Source organism: Theropithecus gelada, chromosome 3 (genome assembly GCF_003255815.1).
Source record: "Theropithecus gelada isolate Dixy chromosome 3, Tgel_1.0, whole genome shotgun sequence".
NCBI lineage: Eukaryota > Metazoa > Chordata > Mammalia > Primates > Cercopithecidae > Theropithecus > Theropithecus gelada.
In genome coordinates this window covers 159,629,347-159,653,121 of record NC_037670.1, presented here as the reverse complement: position 1 = coordinate 159,653,121, position 23,775 = coordinate 159,629,347, and the positions used below count along the sequence as shown (strand labels likewise).

Genomic DNA, 23,775 nt, shown 5'->3' with positions numbered 1-23,775 from the left:
TTTCCCATTAGAACTGTCAGCATATTAATCATAGTTGTTTTAAATTTCTATGGAAATATATGAAAATATATGAAAGGTTTGTCAGAGAAGGCAGCAGTTGAGTTGAATCTTAAAGAAGTAGGGGCTGCCAGGTGAAGGAGATGCTGGGCCGAGAGAATAAGTGGCTTTTATGAGAGAGTGGCATGCTCAGAAAACTGAAAGTATTGTAGCATAGTGAGGAAGTGGACTGCCAATCCTCTTACATCTTATATTTGTATCAAATACAAGGAGTGCAATTATGGACCAAGGTAAAATTGTTTAGGTAATATCTCTGCATCCCTTCATCTTCCAGGAAACTGGTTTATCACCTTTTTTGGTCATTCACAAAGACAATAAATTCCAGAGTTTACAGTCTCAAACTCAGACAATTGAAGATTCAAATGACATTTCACTGAATTAAAAATAAATATTTTCCCAGAGTTTAGGCTTTTGTCCTGATCTATGTGGATAATGCCAACTGAATTTTGAGCACTCTTACTCCATCCCAAAGTCAGCTATAATAAATGCTATGATCCAGAACATTAACCTCCAGCTCTCCCAAGCCCAAGCACCTACCTGGCAGAGGGCATCCCAAAGGCCAGTAGACTTCTGCTCTTGCCCAAGATAATCACTGAGAATGAGAATTTTATACCAAAAGTTGGGGTACTCTCTGAGAACCAGGATACTTGCCTCCAAAGCACCATTTAATGTATTTAGAAGGTAGCTATTTCCCACCAGATGTTAAAGATTCCTGAGGAAATCTATGGTCATGGTCCTTTAAAATATAATAGTTACTCTTTTAACAGTGCAGCGGGCTCTCCTTGAAAACTCTTCAGCTACTAGAAATACTGTTGAAAGTAGATCACTCAACCCCAGATCTTCATAGTTCTACCCAGCCGTAATTAGGCTGTGGCCTGTATTTTTAATGTACCTCTCCTACCTGACCCTCCTTCTGCTTAGCCTCATCCTCTAATGGATGCCATTGTTGACGTATGACCCAAGGCTGCTTGATTCTGTTTTCTTACTTACCACATCCATCTTGACTCTTTTGCCTGACATACCTGCTCCTCTGTGTGTCCTTCACAAATCCCTGCCAGTGCTCACTGCCTTATGAATGACAAACTGAGGTGCTGGACTTATTCCAGTGTCCACATGAATAAGTGGCTGGAGATGTAAACTAATTTTCTGTAAAGGAAACTGTACATCTTTGCACCTTTGCTACATTTTGAGAAATAAAATGACTATTTTAAACCATAGTCCATGCATTTCAGTGCCATTTTGTGCCACACTTTTGCTTTGTGCAACTGGTAACTTTTAATATACAGTATTTTTTCTAATCATTGGAAGTGCACAACTTAACACTTTATCTTATTCTGTAATCATTTTATTCAGGTATGTTTTATCCATACAATTATGTGGTAATCTCCTAGTAGAGAGAAATGGTTCCTAGCACACCAATGATATAACAGAAAATCAGGAAATGATGTTTGTTGACTGATTCATTAAAGTGTCTAGTAGGGAGGTTAAAAATCAGTGACATATTACATGTCATTCCTACGTTGAGTTCTTAAGTTTTTTGGTGTCAAATGCATAAGTAGTTTTGGAAGAAATCAAAACTTCAGAGATTTTTTTCCATGCTGGTAAAAACTAAATATAAATATCTACTTTAATATTTTTCCGTATTTTCTCTGGATTTCTTTTTAAATCTCTGAAAGATGTTCCCACTACAGAAGATGGGATATCTAAAATTTGTAGTTTATGCATATGCATGTGTAGGGGGAGAGATAGGGAAAGGGGAAGGGGAGGGCTTTCCTTTTTTTCTTTTTACCACATAAGCATATGTTATCCTTCATTCACAGTTCTCAGAGCAGTATAAAACTAGATTAACTCTCCCTTTGGAACTTCAGATATAAGGTGGGTTGTCCATCATTCTTATTGGCCTGCTCATCCTTATTTTTAGTTAGATGGAGAGCTGTATGCTTAGAGCTTTGCTGGTTAGTTTCTTCAGCTTGAAGACTCTTATATTTTAGAATATTTGCATCCATTCCAAAGCTTGAAGAAGCAGTCTCCCACTTGCTGCTGAGAGGTTTTATGTCTTCATTCTTTATGGCCCAGATTTGAGAATGTTTATTCTTCTTGGGGCCTTTGAGAGGTGATAAACTTTCCAATGACCCATGGGGCTTAGACTGAACCCATTCTGAAGAGTTTGCCATAACATCCCCTTGGATTACAAAAGGGTGATTTCTGGGTGCTGTCCAAGATGTGCTGTATTTCTTTATATTTCTGCAAGTAGCTGGATTTAGTCTAGAAAAGAAATGAAATATGTGAACTTTTGTCCATCACGTACCTACTTCGTAGTCCTAGGTATATTGTCATAGTACAAATAATATTTTTTCTTTTTAGTAAGTTCATAACTTCTTAAAAGTTTAAGACTTTACCATCATAAGTCTTCATCTCTGATCATGATTTTTTTTTAAGCACTACTCCAATCTTGCATTTCTAAATGCCTAGAGGACATGTTCATTTGGATACCTACTCTGACCTCAGCCTTCCTAATATAACAGCCACTCTGGGCCCCAGCTTCTTACCTATATATCTAGTTAAAGTAGATGGTCACTAAAAAGTAAAGTAGTTGTTTGCTCTAAAAATCTATTCTGTTTATTCTATTAGAATGGATTCAGTATATATGCTATGATATTTTTTTCTATAACCAGTAAAAAAACCAATGTCTGAGAGAGGGAAGTTTTCCTCGAGGGAGCTTTTGTAAACTAATAATTGCAGCCACTTAAAATCACTGTTTTTTCAGTATTCCATTTTTTAACCATAGAATTTCAGCTATATTTTCAATTAACCTTTTAAATTTTGAGGTAACTGTAGACTTACATGCATTTGGGAGAAGTAATACAGAGAGATCCCATGAACTCTTCACCCAATTTCCCCAAAATAGCTTGCAAAACCATAGAACAATATCACAATCAGGATATTAACATTGATGTAGTCAAGATAGAGAACACTGCCCGCATGTTGTCCTCTTATAGTACCTGCTTCCTTCTTTCCCATCCCCTCCTTAATTCCTGGCAACCATTATTAATCTATTATCAAGTTATATTATTTTGTTATTTTAAGAATGTTACATAAAGGAATCATACCGTATGTAACCTTCTGGGATCAGCCTTTTTTTTTTTTTTTTTTTGTAAACGCAAAGTAATTGGAGATTCATCTATGTTGTTTTGTGTGTCAGCAGTTCATTCCTTATTATAATTGCTGAGTCTGTGACATGAATGTACCATAGTTTGTTTAATAATTCATCCATTCAATGACATATAGATTATTTCCAGTTTATGGCTATTACAAATAGTTATACACACAGGATTTTTTTGTGAGTTATTTTTTGTATAAGATGTAAGTTTAAGGTTCATTTTTTTAGCCTATGGATATCCAGTTGTTCCAGCACCATTTGTTGAAAAGGCTCTTTTTTCTCCATTGAATTGCTTTTGAATTCCCTATCAAAATCAGTGGAGCATATTTATGTGGTCTATTTCTTGGTTCTCGCCTCAGTTCCACTGATGTATATATTTATTTCTCCTCTAATACTACTATCTTGATTACTCTAGCTATATAAAAGTTCTTGAAATCAGATAGACTGATCTCTCCCACTTTATCCTTGTTTGTCAAATTTGTTTCTGCTATTGTAGTGCATCTGCAGATAAATTGTGGAATAATCTTGTCTATATATGAAAAAGATCTTGCTGGGATTTTGATAGGCATTGTGTTAAACTTGTATATTAATCTGGGAAGAACTGACATCTTTATTGAGGCTTTCAATTTATGAACATGCTATATCTTTCCACTCATTTAGATATTTTAAAAATTCTCTTATTCATGTTATATGCTTTTGAGCATACAAACCCTGTACAACTAAGTTTTTTTTTTCAGATATTTTAAGTGGTATTATATTTGTAATTTTGGTGTTCACATGTTCATTGCTTATATATAGAAGGAGAATTAATTTTGTACATTTATCTTGTATTCCGAGGCCTAGCATAACTTATTAGTTCTAAAGGAGGTGTGTGTGTGTGTGCGTGCACGTGCGCGTGCGCATGCATGCGTGTGTGTTTTGGTAAATTTATTAGGATTTTCTACATAGAGAATAGCATCTTTCACAAGGAGGGATCATTTTATTTCTTCCTTTCTGATTTGTATGCTTTTTATTTTTTTATTGCCTTATTGTAATGGCTAGAACTTCTAGCACAATGTTCAATAGAGTGGTGTATTAGTCTATTCTCATGCTGCTAATAAAAACATACCCAATACTGAGTAATTTATAAAGGAAAGAGGTTTAATTGACTCACAGTTCCACATGGCTGGGGAGGCCTCACAATCATGGTGGAAGGCAAAGGAGGAGCAAAGTCATGTCTTACATGGTGGCAGGCAAGAGAGCTTATGCAGGGGAACTCCTATTTATAAAACCATTAGATCTCCTGAGACTTGTTCACTACCATGAGAAGAGTATGGGGAAATTGCCCCCGTGATTCAGTTATCTTCACCTGACCCTGCCCTTGACACGTGGGGATTATTACAATTAAAGGTGAGATCTGGTGGGGACACAGCCAAACTATATCAAGTGGTAAGAATTGACTTTATTAAGTTGAGTAAGTTCCCCTTTATTCCTACGTTTTTCTGACACTTTTTACCATGGATGGGTATTGAATTCTGTCAAATACCAATTTATGTGCCAATTAATAGGATCTTGTGATTTTTCTTCTTAAGCTTGCTAATATGAAGGATTTCATCAATTACTTTTTGGATATTAAACTAACCTTGAATTCCTGAAATAGACTTCACTTGATCATGGTGTATAATTCTTTTTATTTAGAGCTGAATTCTATTTGCTAATATTTTGTTAGATTTATCTTGTTAAATCTAGATTTATGCAAAATCCTATTCTGTCATTTCCTTTTTTGTTTTGCCCTTGTCTGGTTTTGATATCATGCTAATAATGGCTTCATAAAATGAACTGAAAACTCCTATTTTCTGGAAGAAATTGTATAGAATTGGTACTAATTCTTCCTTAATTTATTGGTAAAATTCTCTTCTAAAACCACCTAGGCCAGGTGATTTCTTTTTTAGGGTTTTAAAACTATGAAATCAATTTCCTTATTAGTTACAGGGGTATTCAGATATTCTATTTCATATTGAATGAGTTCGGGTAGTTCATATTTTATTGAGGAAATAATCAATTTCCTCTAAAAAACACCTGGATACATGTGCAGAACATGCAGGTTTGTTACATAGGTATATGTGTGCTATGGTGGTTTGTTGCACCTATTGACATGTCCTCTATGTTCCCTCCCCTCACCCCTCACCCCCCAACAGGCTCTGGTGTGTGATGTTCCCCTCTATGTGTCCATGTGTCCTCACTGTTCAACTCCCACTTATGAGTGAAAACGTGGTGTTTGGTTTTCTGTTCCTGTGTTAAGTTTGCTGAAGATGATGGCTTCTGGCTTCATCCATGTCCCTGGAAAAGACATGATCTCATTCCTTTTTCTTTCTAATTACAAGACGATTTTTAAATTTATTTTTATTTTTAAGATTAAACATCCTCTTTGACAATCCAAAAACACAGTCCTTGCTCACTCAGGACACACACACCTAAAACAGTCAAAAGCGATTCCTCGATTTTCAATGACAAAGTAGGAAAAAGAGAATATGTTCTCAAGCTGCAGTTCAATTTTTCTGTCCTCTTTTCCAAAAAATTTTACTTTGCTATCAAGTCCACCCACCAATGATAAGGAAAGACAATTTTTCGAAAAGCCAACAAAACCCAGAAAAAGGAACAGGTATCAATTCAAAATTATCACCCAAAACACTGCTGTTGCAAAAAAAGAGCGTGAAGCCAAATTTCCACAGCTTGTTAGAGAAGACCTTTAAAAATAATTCAGAAAATTAGGACTGGAACTACAGTGGTACAGACAGGTTATACTGTCACTATATGCATATACAGTGGTAAATGCGGATAATTCAAGAACATTCAGATTGGGAATATATTAAGCTTTCTCCTATTCCAGCAGAGGAAATAAAAACATGTGTTGCTGGAATTAATATTAAAATTGTCCTTACAAATAGAAGGTAGAGCAACGGTAAAGAGAGAGAATGTGGACAAAAGTAGCAAAGACAAGTCATTTTGAATCTAGGCTCTAACACCCAGGAAAGTTGAATAGAACTTAAATTCTTCTAAGCCAGTATCACTAAATTCTAGATTTGGCCTGAAACCAGTGGACCATATACACTACTAATAAATATCAAGTGCCCCACAGCATTTGTGGTATTAAAACATATTTTAAAATTATTATAAATTTCCATTCTGGAAAGCAGGTCAAAATGACACTGGATCATCCAGTCAGTTACAGGGTAAAGGGCTTCCTCCAAAGAGAACTGACTTGGCAGAAATTTAGGTTGGTAGGAATGTGATTAATGTGGAGTAAACGAGATCAGATTCTCAGTATAATTTTCATAAGGCTTCTTCTACCTACCCCAGTTGTAAGGAGTAGTACTGAGGGAGCTCCAACAGAATGTCTTAGAGGGATGCTTCTCAGAGACAAAGGGTCTGTAAGTTTAACTCTTGACCTCTCTTCTTACGTAAAGCTTGGGGAAGGAAATAAATATTTAATTTTTAACTACTCAGAGCTTTGGACACATTATAATATTTAATATTCTGTAGTTTCATTTTCTGAACCCTTGGCTTATAATTTTTCTCAATTTACATTAAAAAATATATGAATGCACCCTCTTCAGTAGTACCACATGAAAATATAAACCTTTTCTTCCATATCTTCTACACAGGAAGAGTGAATAAATAGTACTCTAAATATCCTGCAGAGTTACTTTGTGTACTTGACAAAAGATTAGGGAAAACCAATCCACTTCCATATCTTGAGCAAGTAGTTAACTAGTCTTCAATCTCATCTTCCAAAATATCTTCATCAACATCCACAGCATAAAATAGCTGGTTAAAACGTGGTGAAGCAGGATCAGTGAAATGTTTGTAAGGGTTTGCTCTAGAGAGAGAACTCATGCAAATCCAACAGAAGTATTGCATACAGCCAGTACATGTCATCTTGTTATATCCATCTAATTTCTCTATGGGAGTTCCACAACATAGTTAGTTCTTGAAGTTTTTCTCTGGCCATTCCTTACTTTCCATCTTTTCCAGTGCCTTCTGAATCACCCTCTTACCACACCTTTGTTCCAAAAGTCTTTTATTGGCCTCATCTGCTTGCAGGTATTCATTTCGTAAGTCTATTAATTTCTCTGCAGTCACCTTACATGGAGAGACCCCATGGTAGGTCAACCTGCATAAGGTACAGAAGGCAAAATTGCAGCTGGAGCAGATACCCATGGTGCAGCCAGGCTCCTGCATGACAGGTAGCTGGCGGCATGGGTAGGGGCAGTACACCACATCTGCCATCAGGTCCAAGGTGAACTGGAGAAGGCGGCGGTCATAAGAGGCAAATAACTCTGCTTCCACTAGCTCCTCTTTGACCTGACCAGGAGTGGCCACCGAAGGGCACTTTGGTTCTGGGCAGTTGAGGCATTGAACCTGGCCATCTCTGATCTGGATTTCAAAGTAGTCCTTCAGACAGGCTTTGCAGTACACATGCCTGCACTCCAAGAAGTACATGCATTCACTATCCAGCTTGTTACAGAAACAGATATTGCATAGGAACAAATTACTACTAAAGCATTTTATCTGCTGAGCTTGATCAAAGTCCAACATTTCCCGGATCATATTTAACAATGATTCCACATCCTGCACAGCTGTCTCGTCCACAATTTCCTCTTGGTCTGTATCAGATCCAGAAGTTCCTCCAAAAACTAGGTCTGTGTTGGGAGAGGCTTGAGCTGTCCTTCTCTGCACATTTTTGTGAGAACCAATCTTGAGCTCAAAAGGAGAGACAATATTCAGGTATAGTAGGGTCTCTTTCTTAAGAAATTGCATGCAGGCAAACAGGATCATGCTGCCACGGTGTTCTTCCCATAGAGCAGATAGCGCTCACAAATATCTTGAAATTCTGTAGCAAATCCAAATAGATCCTGGTTTCTCCACCTTGGACAGATTCTGCTTTTCTAAATTCATCTCCATCATAAATACTTGCCGGGGCCAGCAATTCATCCTCCTGAGCTTCTCAGTCTTCTGGCGACATTTAATTTTCTGAGGAACAAAACCAAGATGGCCACGAGAGTGAACTCTGGTCGTTCTCACTGCTATGCTGCCACCAGGGTCATGACAGTTTACAAATGCCTTTTTTTTTTTTTTTGAGAGACAGAGTCTCACTCTGTTGCCCAGGCTGGAGTGCAGTGGCACTATCTCGGCTCACTACAACCTCTGCCTCCTGGGTTCAAGCAATTCTCCTGCCTCAGCCTCCCGAGTAGCTGGGACTACAGGTGCCCACCACCATGCCTGGCTAATTTTTGTATTTTTAGTAGAGACGGGGTTTCACCATATTGGCCAGGCTGGTCTCAAACTCCTGACCTTGTGATCCACCCACCTTGGCCTCCCAAAGTGCTGGGATTACAGGCATGAGCCACCATGCCTGGCAGATGCCATTCCTTTTTATGGCTGCATAGTATTCCATGGTGTATATGTGCCACATTTTCTTTATCCAGTCTGTCATTGATGGGTATTTGGGTGGGTTCCATGTCTTTGCTATTGTAAACAATGCTGCAATAAACATATGTGTGCATGTGTCTTTATAGTAGAATGATTTACATTCCTTTGGGTATATACCCAGTAATGGTATTGCTGGGTCAAATGGTAGTTCTGGTTCTAGATCCTTGAGGAATCACCATACTGTCTTCCACAATGGTTGAACTAATTTACACTCCCACCAGCACAGTAAAAGCATTCCTATTTCTCTACAGCCTCCCCAGCATCTATTGTTTCTTGACTTTTTAGTAATTGCCATTCTGACTGATGTGAGATGGCATGTCATTGTGGTTTTGATTTACATTTCTCTGATGATCAGTGTGATTAGTGGTGTTGAGTTTTTTGTTTTTGTTTTTGTTTTTAGATGGAGATTTGCTCTGTTGCCAGGCTGGAGTGCAGTGGTGCGATCTTGGCTTACTGCAACCTCTGCCTCCCGAGTTCAAGCAATTCCCCTGCCTCAGTCTCCCAAGTAGCTGGGACTACAGGCATGCGCCACCACACCCGGCTAATTTTTTGTATTTTAGTAGAGACGGGGTTTCACCATGTTGGCCAGGATGGTCTCGATATCCTGACCTCGTGATCCACCTGCCCTGGCCTCCCAAAGTGCTGGGATTACAGGTGTGAGCCACCGCGCCCAGTCATTGAGCTTTTTTACATGTTTGTTGGCTGCATAAATGTCTTCTTTTGAGACGTGTCTTCATATCCTTTGCCCACTTTTTGATGGGGTTGTCTGTTTTCTTCTTGTAAATATGTTTAAGTTCCTTGTAAATTCTGGATATTAGACCTTTGTCAGATGGGTAGACTGCAAAAATTTTCTCCCATTCTGTAGGTTGCCTGTTCACTCTGATGCTAGTTTCTTTTGCTGTGCAGAAGCTCTTTAGTATAATTAGATCCCATTTGTCCATTTTGACTTCTGTTGCAATTGCTTTTGGTGTTTTGTCATGAAGTCTTCACCCATGCCTATGTCCTGAATGGTATTGCCTAGGTTTTCCTCTGGAGTTTTCATCGTTTGGGGTTTTACATTTAAGTCTTTAATCCATCTTCAGTTAATTTTTGTATAAGGTGTAAGGAAGGGGTCCAGTTTCAGTTTTCTGCACATGGCTAGCCAGTTTTACCAGCACCACTTATTGAATAGGGAATCCTTCCCCATTGCTTGTTTTTGTCAGGTTTGTCAAAGATCAGATAGTTGTAGATGTGTGGTATTATTTCTGAGGTCTCTGCCCTGTTGCATTGGTCTACATGTCTGTTTTGGTTACTGTAGCCTTGTATTATAGTTTGAAGTCAGGTAGCGTGATGCCTCCAGCTTTGTTCTTTCTGCTTAGGATTGTCTTGGCTATTCAGGGTTTTCTTTGATTCCATATGAAATTTAAAGTAGTTTTTTCTAAATCTGTGAAGAACGTCAGTGGTAGTTTGATGGGAAAAGTGTTGAATCTATAAATTACTTTGCGCAGTATTGTCATTTTCATGATACTGATTCTTCCTATCCATGGAATGTTTTTCCACTTGTTTGTGTCCTCTCTTGTTTCCTTGAACAGTGGTCTGTAGATCTCCTTGAAGAGGTCCTTTATATCCCTTGTTAGCTGTGTTCCTAGGTATTGCTTTGTAGCAATCGTGAATGGGAGTTGATTCATGATTTGGCTCTCTGCTTGTCTATGTTGGTGTAAAGGAATGCTTAGGATTTTTGCACATTGATTCTGTATTCTGAGACTTTGCTGAAGTTGCTTATCAGTTAAGGAGTTTTGGGACTGAGATGATGGGGTTTTCTAAATATAAAATTATGTCATCTGCAAACAGAGACAATTTGACTTCCTCTCTTCCTATTTGAATACCCTTTACTTTTTTTTTCTTGCCTAATTGCCCTGGCCAGAGCTTCCAATTCTATGTTGAATAGGAGTGGTGAGAGAGGGCATCCTTGTCTTGTACTGGTTTTCAAAGGGAATGTTTCCAGCTTTTGTCCATTCAATATGATATTGGCTGTGGGTCTGTCATAAATAGTTCTCATTATTTTGAGATATACTCCATCAATACCTAGTTTATTGAGAGTTTTTAATGTGAAGGGATGTTGAATTTTATCAGAAGCCTTTTCTGCATCTATTGAAATAATTATGTGGTTTTTGTCTTTGGTTCTGTTTATGTGATGGATTACGTTTATTGATTGGCATATGTTGAACCAGCCTTGCATCCCAGGGATGAAGCCAACTTCATCATGGTGGATACCTTTTTTGATGTGCTGCCAAATTCGGTTTGCCAGTATTTTATTGAGGATTTTCGTATTGATGTCCCTCAGGGATATTGGTCTGAAGTTTTCTTTTTTTGTGTGTCATCATCCTGGTCCATCAGGATGATGGTGGCTTCATAAACTGAGTTAGGGAGGAGCCCCTCCTTTTCAATTGTTTGGAATAGTTTGAGAAGGAATGGTACCAGCTCTGCTTTGTACTTCTGGTAGAATTCGGCCGTGAATCTGTCTACTCCTGTGCTTTTTTTGCTTGGTGGGCTATTAATTATTGCCTCAATTTCAGAACTTGCTATTGGTCTATTCAGGGATCCAACTTCTTCTTAGTCTTAGGCGGGTGTATGTTTCCAGGAATTTCTCCATTTCTTCTAGATTTTCTAGTTTATTTGCATCAAGGTGTTGATAGTATTCTCTGATGGTAGTTTGTATTTTTGTGGGATCAGTGGTGATATCCCCTTATTATTTTTTATTGTGTCTATTTGATTCTTCTCTCTTCTTCTTTATTAGTCTAGCCAGTGGTCTATCTATTTTGCTAATTTTTTCAAAAAAACAGCTTCTGGATTCAGTGATTTTTGGGGGAGTTTTTTGTGTCTCTATCTCCTTCAATTCTGCTCTTAGTTATTTCTTGTCATCTGCTAGCTTTTGGATTAGTTTGCTCTTATCTCTCTAGCTCTTTTAATTGTGATGTTTGGGTGTGGATTTGAGATCTTTCTAGCTTTCTGATATGGGCATTTCCCCCTTAACACTGCTTTAGCTGTGTCCCAGAGATTCTGGTACATTGTCTCTTAGTTCTCATTGGTTTCAGATAACTTCTTGATTTCTGCCTTAATTTCATTATTTACCCAGGAGTCATTCAGGAGCAGGTTGGTCAATTTCCATGTAATTGTGTGGTTTTGAGTGAGTTTCTTAATCCTGAGTTCTAATTTGATTGCACTGTGGTCTGAGAGACTGTTTGCTATGATTTCAGTTCTTTTGCTTTTGCTGAGGAGTGTTTTACTTCCAATTATGTGGTCAATTTTAGAAGAAGTGCCATGTAGCACAGAGAAGAATGTATATTCTGTTGATCTGGGTGGGGATTTCTGTAGATGTCTGTTAGGTCCACTTGATCCAGAGCTGAGAGTTCAAGTCCTGAATATCTTTGTTAATTTTCTGTCTTATTGATCTGTCTAATGTTGACAGTGGGGTGTTAAAGTCTTCCACTATCATTGTGTGGGAGTCTAATCTCTTTGTAGGTCTCTAAGAACTTGTTTTATGAATCTGGGTGCTCCTGTATTGGGTGCATATATATTTAGAACAGTTAGCTCTTCTTGATGAATTGTTCCCTTTACCATTATGTAATACCCTTGTCTTTTTTCATCTTTGTTGGTTTAAAGTCTGTTTTGTCAGAGACTAGGATTGCAACTCCTACTTTTTTTTTTTTCTTTGCTTTCCATTTGCTTGGTAAATTTTTCTCCATCTCTTTATTTTGAGCCTATGTGTGTCTTTGCACATGAGACAGGTCTCCTGTATACAGCACACCAATGGAACTTGACTCTTTATCCAATTTGCCAGTCTGTGTCTTTTAACTGGGGCATTTAGCCCATTTACATTTAAGGTTAGTATTGTAATGTGTCAATTTGATCCTGTCATCATGATGCTATTTGTTTATTTTGTGCACTGATTGATGCAGTTTCGTCATAGTGTCATTGGTCTTTATATTTTGGTGTGGTTTTGCAGTGGCTGGTACTGGTTTTTGTTTTTCATATTTACTGCTTCTTTCAGGAGCTCTTGCAAGGCAGCCCTGGTGGTAATGAAAGCCCTCAGTATTTGCTTGTCTGGAAAGGATTTTTCCTTTGCTTATGAAGATTAGTTTGGCCAGATACAAAATTCTGGGTTGAAAATTTTTTTCCTTAAGAATGTTGAATATTGGCCCCCAATCTTTTCTGGCTTGTAGAGTTTCTGCTGAGAGGGCCACTGCTAGTCTGATGGGCTTCCCTTTGTAGATGACCTGGCCTTTCTCTCTGGCTGCCCTTAACATTTTTTCCTTCATTTTGACCTTAGAGAATCTGATGATTATGTGTCTTGGGGTTGATCTTCTCATGGAATATCTTAGTGATGTTCTCTGTATTTCCTGAATTTGCATATTGGCCTGTCTTGCAAGGTTGGGGAAGTTCTCCTGGATAATATCCTGAAGTGTGTTTTCCAACTTGCTTCCATTTTTCCTGTCTCCTTCAGGTACTCCGATCGATTGTACGCTCGGTCTTTTTATGAAGTCCCACATTTCTTGGAGGTTTTGTTCATTCCTTTTTATTCTTTTTTTCCCTTGTCGTGTCTGCATGCCTTATTTCAGCAAGGTGGTCTTCAAACTCTGATATCCTTTCTTCTGCTTGGTTGATTCAGCTATTGATACCTGTGTATGCTTCACGAGGTTCTCATGCTGTGTTTTTTAGCTCCACCAGGTCATTTATGCTCCTCTCTAAACTGATTATTCTAGTTAGCAGCTACTCTAACCTTTTATCAAGGTTCTTAGCTTCTTTGCATTGGGTTAGAACATGCTCCTTTAGCTCAGCATAGTTTTTTTATTATCCATCTTCTGAAGCCTACATCTGTCAATTTGTCTGTCTCATCCTCCAACTAGTTCTGTGCCATTGCTGGAGAGACATTGTGATCATTTGGAGGAGAGGAGGCACTCTGGCCTTTTGGGTTTTCAGTGTTTTTTCATTAATTCTTTCCCACCTTCATGAGTTTGTCTAGTTTTGATCTTTGAGGCTGCTGATCCTTGGAAGAGGTTTTCCTGGGGGCTTTTTAGTTGTTGTTGATACTGTTGTTGTTGCTTTCTATTTGTTTTTCTTTCATTGGTCAGGTCCCTTTTCTATAGGGCTGCTGCTGTTTGCTGGGATTTCACTTCAGACCCTAGTCATCTGGTTGACTCCGGGGCCTGGAGATGTCACTCAAGGAGGCTGGAGAATAGCAAAGAAGCATGCCTGCTCCTTCTTCTGGGATCTCTGACCTCTAGGGGCACCAGCCTGATGCCAGCAGTATTGCTTTTGTATAGGGTATCTGACAACCCCCGTTGGAGGGTCTCACCCAGTTGGGTGGCAGGGGGAACAGGAACCATTTAACGAAGCACTTTGTCCCTTGGTTGGGGGGGTATGCTTCGCTGGGGGGAAACCCACTTGTCTGGGCTGCCCAGATTCCTCAGAACTACAAGGAGGAAAGTCTAAGTCTGCTGGTCTACAAAGACTGCGGCCACCCCTCCCCCTAGGGGCTCAGGCCCAGGGAGATCCGGGTTCCTGAGCTTCTGGCTGGAGTTACTGCAGTTCCTGCAGGGAAGCCCCACCCAGTGAGGAAGGATCGGCCAGGGCCAGGCCTGAAGAGGCACTTTGGCCACATTCTTCCATAGTCGGTATGTTGGGCTGTGGGGAACATGTCTCGGGACCAAGCTGTTCAGCCTCCCTGACTCCAGCAGAGGAAAAATGCAGCCTGGAGCTATAGAGATGGATGATGCCCTTCCCCCACCCAGGGAGCTTAGCGTGTGAGGCAGTTGCGAGTCCCAGTGCCGGCCGCTGCCCCTCCCCCAAGGAACTCAAACAGCTTAGACAGCAGGCAGCCACAGCTGTGGTGCTGGTCATGCCTCCCCTGGGGCATTCTGTAGGCTTAAGCAGATTCCAGCTAAGAGGCGGTTGAGAATCTTCACGGCTCTGGGGTTGGGACACTAGGCCCTGGTGGCATGGGTTCGTGAGTGGGATCTTCCAATCTATGGGTTCCACAGTTCTGTGGAAAAAGCATGATTTCCCTGGCTGGGTAGTACACTCACTCACCACTTCTCTTGGCTGGGGATGTAGGGGGGCGCTCTCCTGCCCTGTGTGGCTCTCAGGTGGGCTGCTGCACTACACTGTTCTTCCTTCTTCTCTGTGGATCACACCAGCCTCCTCCTCAGTTCTGATGAGAGAACTTGGATACCTTGCTTATTATGGTTCTTTTCAATGGGAGCCTCCGAATGCCGCTGTTTCTAGTTGGCCATCTTGGCCCCACCCTGGAGAATATTTTTGATTCACGAGTTACTCAGAAGTATGTTATTTAGTTTTCAAATGTTTAGGTTTTTTTTTTTTCCTATTACCCTTTGGCTATTGATTTCTAGTTGGATTCCATTGTGGTTAGATAATACACTTCGTATGATTAAATTATTTTAAATATGTTGAGGTTTATTTCATAGCTAGGATATGTTCTATCTTGTTATATGATCCATGTACACTTGAAAATAATGTGTATTGTGCTGTTGTTGGGTAAAGTGCTCCTTAAATGCCAGTTAGATATTTATATTCTTGGTGAATTATTTTATATCCTTGCTTATTTTCTATCTAATTATTGAAACAATTGTGAATTTGTCTATTTCTTTCTGTTTTATCAGTTTTTGCTTCACATATTTTGCAGTTTTTTGTTGTTTTGTTTTGTTTTTTGAGATGGAGTTTTGCTCTTGTTGCCCAGGCTGGAGTGCAATGACACGATCTTGGCTCACCACAACCTCCACCTCCCGGGTTCAAGTGATTCTCCTGCCTCAGCCTCCCAAGTAGCTGGGATTACAGGCATGAGCCACCACACCTGGCTAATTTTTGTATTTTTAGTAGAGATGGGGTTTCTCCATATTGATCAGGCTGTTCTCAAACTCGCGACCTCAAGTAATCCACCCACCTCAGCCTTCCAAAGTGCTGGGATTCCAGGCGTGAGCCACCGCACCCAGCCAGTTCTGTGATTTTACAGACACATCTAAGATTGCTGTGTTTCTAGTGGATTGACCTTTTAAACATTATATATAATGCCCCTCTTTGATAATTTTCTTTCCTCTAAAATCTACTTTATCTAATATTAACATAGCCATTCCTGCTTTCATCTATTAATGTTTGCATGATGTATCTTCTTCCATTCTTTTACTTTCAGCCTGCCTTCATTGTCATATTTGAAATGAGTTTCTTGTGACTGCATATTGTTGGGTAATGTTTTAAATTCATTTTATTAATCTGTCCTTAACTGTTGTATTTAGATCATTTACATTCAGTGTAATTGTTGATGTCTTAGGACTTAAATCTGCCATTTAAAAAAATGTTTATTCTTTGTTTTTTGTTTGTTTTCTCTTTCCTGCCTTCCTGTGGGTAATGTGAACATTTTTCAACAATTCCATTTTGATTTATTTAGTGTTTTTTAGTATATCTCTTTGAACAGCTTTTTCAGTGGTTGCTGTATTATACTACGTATGCATAACTTATCACAGTCTATTGGCTGTGTTAACTTAGTAATCTGAGTGAAGTACAAAGCTTACCTCCCTTTATGTCCTTTTACCTTCTCACATTTATAATGGTCTTAAATATGTCTTTTACATGCATTTGGAACCACATCAATATTATAATTTTTGCTTCAACCATCAAATATGATTTAGAAAAATTTATATTTACCTGTATTTTATATCTACCTGTATTTTTGTTTACCATATTCTTTCTTTCCTGATATTCCTTCTTTTATCATTTTCTATCTGTTTAGCTAAATTCCGTTAGTCATTCTTTTAGAGTAAGTCTTCTGGTGAAAAATTTTCTTAGTTTTCTTTTATCTGAACATTTCTTGACTTCTCCCTTATTTTCACTGGGTATAGGATTCTAGGTTGACAATTTCTTCCAATAATTAAAAATATTGTGCTACATCTGGCCTTTGTGGGTTTTGATGAGAAATCCACTATCATTCTAATTGTTTTTCCTCTGTAGGAAAAACAATTTTTTTTCATTTTCAGAAGTTAAATTTGGGGGGATGGGCATGGTGGCTCATGCCTGTAATCCCAGCACTTTGGGAGGCTGAGGCAGTCAGATCACTTGAGGTCAGGAGTTCAAGACCAACCTGGCCAACATGGCGAAACCTCATCTCTACTAAAATACAAAAATTAGCCAGGTATGGTGGTGGGCACTTGTAATCCCAGCTACTCGGAAGGCTGAGGCACTAGAATCACTTGAACCCGGGAGGCAGAGGCTTCAGTAAGCTGAGATTGTTTCACTGTACTGCAGCCTGGGTAACAGAGGAAGACTTTGTCTCAAAAAAAAAAAAAAGTTAAATTTTGGGCTATCTTGGCATGAATTTCTTTGGGTGTATCCTATTAGTGGTCTGCTCAGCTTTTTGATCTATAGGTTTATGTCTCCTGTCAAATTTGGCAACCTTTCAGACATTATTTCTTTGATTTCCTTTTCAGCCCTGTATTCATTCTCCTGTCCTTCTGAAACTATGATATGTGAATATTAGATCTTGTCTTATAGTCTTACAGGTCCCTGAGGCTCTATTCATTTTATTTTAAGCCTATATTTTCTCTTAGGTTTGGTTGGGTAATTTCTATTTTTCTCTTTCTCAATTCACTGACTCTTTCCTCTATTTGCACAATTATACTGTTGTGCTCAGCCATTAAGCTTTTACAATTTCAGTTGTATTTTTCAATTCAAAAATTTCTATTTGGTTCTTCTTAATATTTTTTTTCTCTCTCTGCTGAGGCTTTCTATTTTTTTTTTATTTCTTCTAAGTGTGTTTATAAGTGTTTTTTGAAGCATTTTAATTGTGATTGCTTTAAAAATCTTTGTCAAAAAATTCTAACATCACTAACATCTCAGTGTTTGTGTCTACTAATTGTCTTTTTTCAGTTTTAGATCTTCCTGGTTATTGGTACAACAATTTGCTTCTGATTAAAACATGGACACTTTCGTATTATGTTATGAGACTCTGGATCTTATGTAAACCCTCTGTTTTAGCTGGCTTTTTGTTACTTTGCTCCAGCACAGGGAGTGGGGAGATAAGACCTCATTACTGCAAGATGGAAGTGGAAGTCCAGGTTCCCCATCTGGACTCCATTGACACCAGAGATGGGAGGCTTCTAATCATTATTGGACAGATGTGGAGGTTCATCTCCATATGTAGCCTCCATTGAGACTGTGGTGGGGTCTAGATGACAATCAGGACATGGCTTGATTTTTAGTCATTACTTTCATAAGAGATTCCTTATATATTAATACTTTGAATCTAGAAATGCACTCAATGAGGATGGGCCTGAGCATGAAGGTACAGACAAATAGTGAGGTATTAACTAACACCTCTTTGGTTACAAGTAACAGAAACCAATTCAAGCTAGCTTAATTTGCAAAAGCATAAGGTAGGGTAGGGGAAGAATTATAAGAAAGTACGAAGCTACTCATGGAAACAAAGGGAGAGGGAATTCAGTCAGGCTTCAGGAAAGGACTAGAACTAGAAAATGGAAAACTTCCAAGGCTTTTTATTCATCTGCAGTCTCTGCTTTTCTCTCTCCACAGGAAAGTTTTTACTTCCCTTAGCTCAAATTTGCATCCTACAGCAGTTTCATGTACAAGACTGATCCACTATCTCTCATTCCAATTCCAAAGCATAGGGAAAGATAATCTGAGTGGCAACCATGTCAGTGGGTAGAGGTCACATAATTACAAACGCAACTTTTGGAAGTGCTACCCTTATGTAGACACCCCCAAAAGTATCTGATATAGGTGTATATGGAAATATTAACAAGTAGGAAAGCAGCAAGCAAGGCCTTTCTTAACAGATGATCTCACTACAAACTTAAACATTGTCAGGTTGATTTTTATTGTTTTCGTTATTCTTACAACTTAGTTCCTTATGGCTGCCTTTTCTGTTTTATATATCGTTTGTTTGACTGTCTCAACACTCTTACATACTATTACTTATAGTAAGTGATTGCAGGGTAAAATGAGAATAAGCAAAGAATGAGAAGATCACACTTTGCTAAACCATCTTAGACACTGGTCTAAGTTAGGATTAAGGAGAAACTAGTTAATGTGCTGTACGAGTTTGCTGAATTATCATGTTGAACATGATATAACATCTGAATGTAATCATAGGGCTGAAACTTCATTGTCTGTTCTGTTCTTAAGCCAAAATGAATAGGGTCTAGGTGGATTAATAGGTGGATTGCACGTTAACAGGATGATTTACATACCTTAAATTTCTCTCTGGTCAAACATGGGTCAGATTTCAAATATGAAGGAATAAATCTCATGCTTGGCATTCCATTTGGTAATGATGAAAATTCTTGAGAAAGATTATGCAAATCAAAATATAATTGGAGAGATTTTTCACTTCCAGGAGGATGAAGTAGTTGCATTTTCCCTATTCTTTGCACTAAAAATAACTACAAACCCATATAAAATGAACAAAAGGCAACTCCAAAAGGTAGAAAGCAGGCAGGCTAGCTAGGGACTTCAAGAACCAAGGAACAACACAATGGTGTCTCCTGGGTTTTCTTTTTGCCTCATATATCCAAGACTTGGAGCTGAAGAAGCTAGCAACCTGAGAACACAAAAGTGCCCAGAAACATGCACAAAAAGCTCTCAACAATAGCCTGTATTATGTAGAAAAGGACCAGGAAAGGGACAGCCTACTGATACAGAAAATGTTTGGCAATAACCACTGTACTCCAGCCAAGTGCCACTGATAAACAGTGCCCTCACTCCCACCCATGTAAGCAGAGGCAGAGGGGCTTACGCTTCCACTCTTATGAGGTATAATGAGGGATCTCAAACTTCTGCAAGGGTGGTGTCAAAGAAGGACAAGTAGAAGCCAGAACTTTGACTCTCCCATTGGCCTATAAAGAGTCTCTCTCCTCCCGCAGGGTGTCATTGGAAACCAAATGGGGAGCCGAGATTTCCACACTCAATGGACAGAAATGAAGTACCTCTTTCTCTCCCCATTGGGCTGGTGTCAGAGGATGCCTAGTGAAGAGTCAGGGTTTTCACTAATGCACAGTAGCAATGGTTCATAGCCTTCACCCATTTTCTTATGAAATATTTGTAAGTTTCCAGTTGATATGTAAGCACTCTTTGTATATTAAGTATATTGGTCATGTTTTTCACTTTATAAAGAGAAATGGCAACGCATAATGATGAAGTTCAGGAGGACTCTGGAATCAGAAGGTCTAGGTGGATTTGACTCCAGATTCCACTATGTATTGGCTTGTGAGGCTTTGGACAAATTATTTAACCTCTTAGGACCTCAATTTTCTCATGTGTAAAATGTAAAGTGTATACATGTATAACTTAGAACAGTGTGTAGCACATAGGAAGTACATTACAAAAATCTGTTGATAATATTACTATTGTATTTATTATTTTCAGCTTGTTACTGTCTTTACTTTTATTTACACATGTTTTCTTTTGGCCTTAGAGGTGGTTCTATTTTTTATCTTTAGAAGAAAACTGGGCTCACTCTTCCTGCTTTCATCTGAGTATCAATAAACTGAAGTAGCTCAGGTTAATTATTTTTAATTCTGGTTACCCCATAGGATTAGAAAGTTACCCCATAGGATTTAGAACAGCTGACAATATTCAAGTCAGGCTATAATCATACTTTATTTATGCATACTTTATTAATAGATCTAAATTAATGAGTAGTTTCATGCAAATAATCAATTAAATAAGGCCTGATAACTTATTCCTTCACTTATCCAGTGTTTTCTGACAGCTTTGGGTCTTTGTTCTTTGCCAAATGTGATGCAGCTGACATCATTTTCAAGAGCAGATTTTTTTCTTAGGATAATAAATTAATAAGCCCTGCTTCCTCTAAAAAGATTATTAAATAGCTAAGAGTGATAAAAACTGTATTGACTTACTGATGTTGGATTTGGAAGTTGGTTCTTGGATTGAATAGCTGTTTTATCTGAGTGGTTTGCATGTTTTTAGGGTTATGCATGATGGGCAGCAAATACTGCAATATTTCTTGAGTTTGAACTATTCCTTTATCCTTGTAGCTCCTTTTCTCATCATCTGTCCAATTCATGCCAGTCTTCTTGCTTTGGAAAGATATGCATTCTTTTATTTTGCTTTTTAAGTTGTGGTGCAGATCTGGGGAGCAACCACAAAAATATGTACAGGGATATAAACTCTACTCACAATTACTTATTGGGCATTATTATATGCCAGGGATTTTATCTAAAATTCCCTGCCCATCTGAAGCTTGTACTTTAATGACAGTGGGCAGAAAATAAGCAAGTAAAATATATATTATGTTAGATAATGATAAAGTTTACAGGATAAAGTAAAGCTGCGGAGGGGAGTAGAGAATTCTTGAGGGGTTGATTTCCACTTTTAAAAAGGTGTTAAGAGAAAGCCTCCTTATGAAGCTGATATCTCCTGGAATTTAGGAAGCAAATCAAGCAGGTTTCAGAGGAAAGATAATTTGAGGCAAAGGCCCTGAAGTAGGAGAATAGTAGTGTGTTCAAGAACACCAAGAATGCAGTCAGTGGCTGGAGGAGAATGAATAAAAGGGAAAGTTATAAGGGATAAGTTCAGGTAGGTAACATGGACTCAGCTCATGTAGGGCCTCACAGGCCAGTAGAAGGACTTTGATTTTTACTGAGTGTGAGATGGAGAAGCATCGGAAGGCATTGAGCAGAGGAGTGTCAGTCTGAGATTTGTTTGGACAAGATTATGCTGGTTGCCAAGTTGAGAACAGATTGAAGAGAGGCAAGAGTGAACAAACAGGGAGATCTCTTGGAAGGCTGCAGAAACAATCCAGGAGAGATGGTGGTAGCTTGGACCAGGGTCGTGGAAATGGCTAGAAGGGTGAGAAGTGGGGTGGGAGTATTCTGGGTACATATGTGGATTTTATAAAGAATTGGATATGAGATAAGAGAATAAGAGCGGAATCAGTGGTGGCTCCAAAGCTTCTAGTTTGAGGAAATGGCAGTATAGGGATATGGGGACTGGGAAGAGCATGTTAGAAATCCCTTTTTTATTAGATGATACAAAGGAATTATTGTTTTGTTAATGGAGACACTGGAATATAATAACATTTTTAAAAATGTTTATCCTACCCCATATTAGTTAGGATGGCTGCTATAAACAAACAAAAACCTCCAGAAAATAACAAGTGTTGGCAAGGATTAAATAAATTAAAAAAAAAAAAAAAAAGAAAAATTGGAACCTTCACACATTATTAATAAGAATGTAAAATGGTACAACCATTGTGGAAAACAATATGATGGTTCCTCAATAATTAAAAATAGGATTACTATATGACCCAGTAATTCCACTTCTGGCTATATCCCCAAAAGAATTGAAAGCAGGGTCCCAAAGAGACATAGATACATTCATCTTTATAGTAGCAATATTCATAATAGCCAAACGTTGTAAGCAACACATGTGTTCATTCATGAATGGATTAATAAAATGAGGTATATTCATACAATGGAATGTTATTTTGTGTTAAAAAGGAAGGAAATACTGACAAATGCTACAGTATTGGTAAACCTTGAGACTACTATACAAAATAAAATAAGCCAGACACAAAAAGACAAATATCATATCTGTCATTCAAATATTTGACTCCACTACCTAATTTGACTAGAATATTCCATTGACTAGAATTCTATTTGACTAGAATGGTCAAATTCATAGATACAAAAGTAGAAGGATGGTTTCCAGGTGCTGGGGCGGGGGAGGGGGAAGTGAGGAAGACTAGGCATAAAGTTTCAATTTTAAAAGAGAAAAAGGAGTTCTGGAGATTGCATCACAATGTGACTGTACTTAACACTACTGAATTGTACACTTAAAAATAGTTAAAATGGTAAATTTTGTTATGTGTATTTTATCACAATTTAGAGTCAACATACTTGGGAAGCGAGGGTAACCCTGAGTAAAGCCTGAAGGAAGATCAGTAGCCAGACATTTAAAAAAATGTCATAATTTATAATTGCCATGCTTAAATTGGTCCATAGACAGCATAAGAGAAAGTAGAATACATTCAGAATAAAAGCAAGAAATACACTGTGCTTTGTTAGTGTTTATCTAGTGATATACACTAAACAGTTTATAGGCAAAATAATATAATTTATAGAATTTATTTTAAAATGCTCTAGGGAAAAAGTGGTGGGAAAACAGATGAAACAAGAGTAGCAGGATGCTGATGAGGATGGGTGATGGGCATCAGTGGACTCATTATTCTATTCTTTCTACTTTATGTTTGAACATTTCTACAATAAGTTTTTGGTAAAAAATTATTCTTAAAAGGAAAATAAAAAGATAAGGCATGCATTGCATTAAGCTAGATCTGAAAGATAATGTATGATTACAATATCTGGCAATACTGGCATATGAAATGAACTTATTTACAGTTTCTTGATAAGCCATTCTTAGGCCACTCAATAAACATTCACTGAACGTAGCCCAGGTGTTGTAGCTTATGCTTGTAATCTCAGCACTTTAGGAGGCTGAGGCAGATGGATCACTTGAGGTCAGGAGTTTGAGACTAGCCTGACCAACAGGGTGAAACCCTGTCTCTACTAAAAATACCAAAATTAAGTGGGCATGGTGGTGAGTGCTATAATTCCAGCTACTCAGGAGGCTGAGGCAGACAAATTGCTTGAACCCAGGAGGCGGAAGTTGCAGTGAGCCAAGATCGCATCACTGCACTCCAGCCTGTGTGACAGAGCAATACTCCATCTCAAAAAATAAATAAATAAATAAATAAATAAATAAATAAACAAACATTCACTGAATGCTTATTGTATATCTGGCACTATTTTTGTTTGGTAAATAGATGTGAAAAACACAGTTCCTGCCTTCAATATGTTAAGAATCAGGACTAGAGAGCAAAAAGTGAACTATCTATTAGAATATACTTCATAGAGATAAACCAGGACACTTACTACATACATATACTTATAGCCATACTTATAGATGGGGGCAAAGGGTATTGGGTAAATGAATGAACACAAGTCAGCCAAGTAAAAAAGAAGGAGAGTGATCTAGGATGTGGGACTAACATGGCACAT

The 23,775-nt window shown here is 38.3% G+C and overlaps 1 protein-coding gene and 1 pseudogene across 5 annotated transcripts in view; both read right to left on the bottom strand.

Moving 5' to 3' along the window:
- Positions 1–1,386: 1,386 nt before the first annotated feature.
- The window catches only part of AGBL3 (ATP/GTP binding protein like 3), a 137,308-nt gene continuing 114,919 nt past the window's right edge, over positions 1,387–23,775 (bottom strand). For 3 of the 5 annotated variants that reach the window (XM_025379749.1, XM_025379752.1, XM_025379750.1), the window contains 2 exons: positions 20,614–20,845; positions 1,387–2,322 (listed from right to left, as the gene is read on the bottom strand). In XM_025379749.1, coding sequence (XP_025235534.1) covers positions 1,902–2,322; positions 20,614–20,845 — 653 coding nt within the window. In that variant the 3' untranslated portion in view covers positions 1,387–1,901. The remainder of the gene's footprint in view (positions 2,323–20,613; positions 20,846–23,775) is intronic. The other 2 variants (XM_025379754.1, XM_025379753.1) reach the window with 1 other exon arrangement.
- LOC112620827 lies at positions 6,968–8,222 on the bottom strand (annotated as a pseudogene).